The 3148-nt window shown below is 41.6% G+C and overlaps 1 protein-coding gene across 1 annotated transcript; it reads left to right on the forward strand.

Moving 5' to 3' along the window:
* Positions 1-385: 385 nt before the first annotated feature.
* On the forward strand, positions 386-2488 carry LOC122757423. The gene has a single exon (XM_044009385.1). The coding sequence runs from the start codon at positions 386-388 to the stop codon at positions 2486-2488; it is 2103 nt and encodes a 700-aa protein (XP_043865320.1).
* Positions 2489-3148: the final 660 nt, after the last annotated feature.

A 3148-nucleotide genomic window follows, 5' to 3' on the forward strand; every position in this document is an offset into this window, starting at 1 on the left:
ATACCAAATGTTGTGACAGTTGTATATTAAATAAAAAAAAGTGGTTTCTTCTTTGGCTTACCGATCCACGCTGTGAGTAGAGGCACAGCAAGATCAACAAGGCGATCAAAACAAAAACACCTCCAACGGGTTAAGCCAAAAAGAAGATTAATCACAAATAAACAAAAACTACAACAACCGCAACAAAATGCTGTCAGGAAAGGCTATTGATATGCTAAAAAAGCAATCAGACCTGTATGACAGAACTATAAAGGCCATAGCTAATAAGGATGCGTTAGAAGTCGTGGATAAGTTGGCAGAAGAATTCACTGCCAACCACTCTACACTGACTAAAATCTGTACCCCAAACCATATATATTTTACTGAGAAAATATATGATGGATTAATGGAAAAAGTCAGGATCTACAAGGAGGCCCTGATGAAGGTCGAAGCTACCGACCTCGATATAGATACCGACAAACCATCCACTAGCAAGAATTGGCATATGCAAACTGAGGTATCCAGGAAACAGCAAACTCAAAAGGAAGTACTGTTTTCACGAAGTGGTTCAACCTCATTGGACTATCTGGTAGAACTTGTGAGTAAAAGAGCTCTAGTGTTAAAGCGGCACATTGAAGAGGTGCATGCCAATCTAGAGGTCAGCAACCAGGAGGAAACTCTAGATAGCAAAGAAACACTAGAGTTCCTCTGGAATAAAGTCCAGTCTACGCTTACCGATTTGGAGGTAAAATATGATATACCTTCCCATGAAATCGACGGCATAGACGCATTGGAGCTTAAAGTCCATACATTGTCGAAGAAACTTAACAGGAAGTTAAGTGTCTTTCACAGTATGAAAGAAGACGTTCCAGAGATGCCAAAATCGGATCTTCCTCAATTTAATGGAAGTCCCAAAGAATGGCCAACGTTCTTCAACTTGTTCTCCGACATGGTTCACAAAAGGAAGGATATCAGCGACACAAGGAAGCTGAACTACCTGAAATCATGCCTCAAAGGAGATGCCCAAATGGTAGTGAGCCATTTGTTAAGTGGATCAGCTGCTAGCTACAATTCGGCGTGGGAACTTATATGTAAGCGCTATGAAAATAAGCGCAAGATATTCGCAAACGCCGTTAACCAGCTAGTGGACATGGAACTGCTAGAAAACAATGATGAAAGCAGGATCCGCCAATTCTTGGATACAGCAAATGAGAATATTCACATCGTTAAAGAAGTAGCCCAAATTGGTAACGATGCTGATGTACTAATCGCTCAAATTTTGCTACGAAGATTCTCGACGGAAGTCTTACAACTTTACGAGCAACATGTAAAGAGGGCCAGAGAAATTCAGTCCTTGAAACATGTACTCGAGTTTATTGATCAACTATACAATTCAATAGACGCAGTACAGATAAGGGCCGTCCAGACGGTTATTGAAGCAAAGAGAACGAACTACAAAAGATGCCGTTTTTGCAACCTGGACAACCTAGAAATTACCAGGTGTTCAAAATTTAAAGCAGAGCCAGTTAAAAAACGCAAGGAGTTTGTAACTAAAAGTGGTCTATGTTTTAAATGCCTAGGTTCCCATAGCATGAAAGAGTGCCAAAAGGATTGGTCATGCAAGTATTGTACCAAATCACACAACAATCTGCTTCACGAGGATGCGAACGAAAACGAGACCTTCAGCAGCAATTGTCTTAAAGAAAGCAACGGACAAGATACGTTGTTGGCAACTGCGCTTATTCGGATTAAAAACAAGTCCGGAAAATATGAGCAGCTAAGGGCCCTCATCGATGGAGGCTCGCAAAAGACATTGATATCGGAAGAGGCCGCTCAACGACTACAACTGCGCCGAATCAAGCGGAAATTGGGAGTACAAGGAATTTCACAAAATGTTGAAGTTCTAAAAAACAGCGTTTGCTTGGCAATCAAACCAAGGATGACAAGCAAATTCGTCACCAGAACGGAGGCCCTTGTTATGCCAAAACTGCAAAGAGCTCTACCGAGCAAGAAAATTGAAATGGACATCAATAAGGACTGGATGGGCTGCAAGCTGGCAGACCCACATTTCAATGAACCCAGCAGAATCGATGTTGTGATTGGCGTTGATTTACTCCACTCAATAATGTTGGGAAAAGTTAAAAAAGTCAACGGTATACTGGGGCAAAAAACTGAACTTGGATGGATTGTTTCGGGGAACATAGCTAGAGCAGTAAACAACAAGGTGATCAGCGCAACAACGACGATTTGCCTGGATAACCTCGAACGCCTCTGGAAGCTGGAAAATAACTCAAGCTGTTCAAAAAAGAACAATAAATGGGATGGCCAAGGCCGGCTAGTAGTCTCCATACCATTTAAAAAAGACTTCGAGTCAGGAAAATCGCGCAAGCACGCTATGACACGATTACTGCATATGGAGAACAAATTCAGAAAGCATCTACAAATATTCACGGAATATAAAGACTTCACTTGGCATGGGAACCGCCACCTGAGCAAAGGACCAAAGTAAGGTTCATCTGGATGTCACATTCTCTGGGCCCCGCAGAATGTTCAAGTACGAACATGAGACCTCAAGGATTGCAAGCATGGACATTTTGTCAAGATTATCAATAATTATCATATCTCTATTTCTCATGTACACAACTAAGAGAAGAAACCAGGGACAGGAATTGTCAGCTATTACTTTCTCTGGCCCCCCGCAGAATGTTCATGCACATGCATGAACATAGAAATATGATAAGTATGGGAACATATGAATATACGAAGATCGTATACATGCCTCCGACGCACTCAACGACTAGCATGTAGTGCGCTGGGAAAAGATAAGGGTCACATGTACGGACTGTATAAATAGACAAATGGACACCAACCCTTGCAACCACAGAGTCAGATATGTAAGAGACGAACGCTGAGCCTTACAACCTCAGCGATAGGATAAGAATAGATAATAGAACCACGCGGAGCCTTACAAACTCTGCGATAAGATAAGAACATGCAATAGACCAATGCTGAGCCTTACACACTCAGCAATAGACGCACTAGATTTAAGGGTTGAAATTATGCATGAGTCTGGGTATATAAACCCAGGCTCAGAAGAATAAAGATCAATACGAAACTAAACACCATCAAAGTAAAGTGTATTCGTTCACTAGCTCTTATATCTTCTGAA

The sequence above is a fragment of the Drosophila mojavensis genome, unplaced genomic scaffold (assembly GCF_018153725.1).
Source record: "Drosophila mojavensis isolate 15081-1352.22 unplaced genomic scaffold, ASM1815372v1 contig_72, whole genome shotgun sequence".
In the NCBI taxonomy this organism is placed as follows: Eukaryota; Metazoa; Arthropoda; class Insecta; order Diptera; family Drosophilidae; genus Drosophila; species Drosophila mojavensis.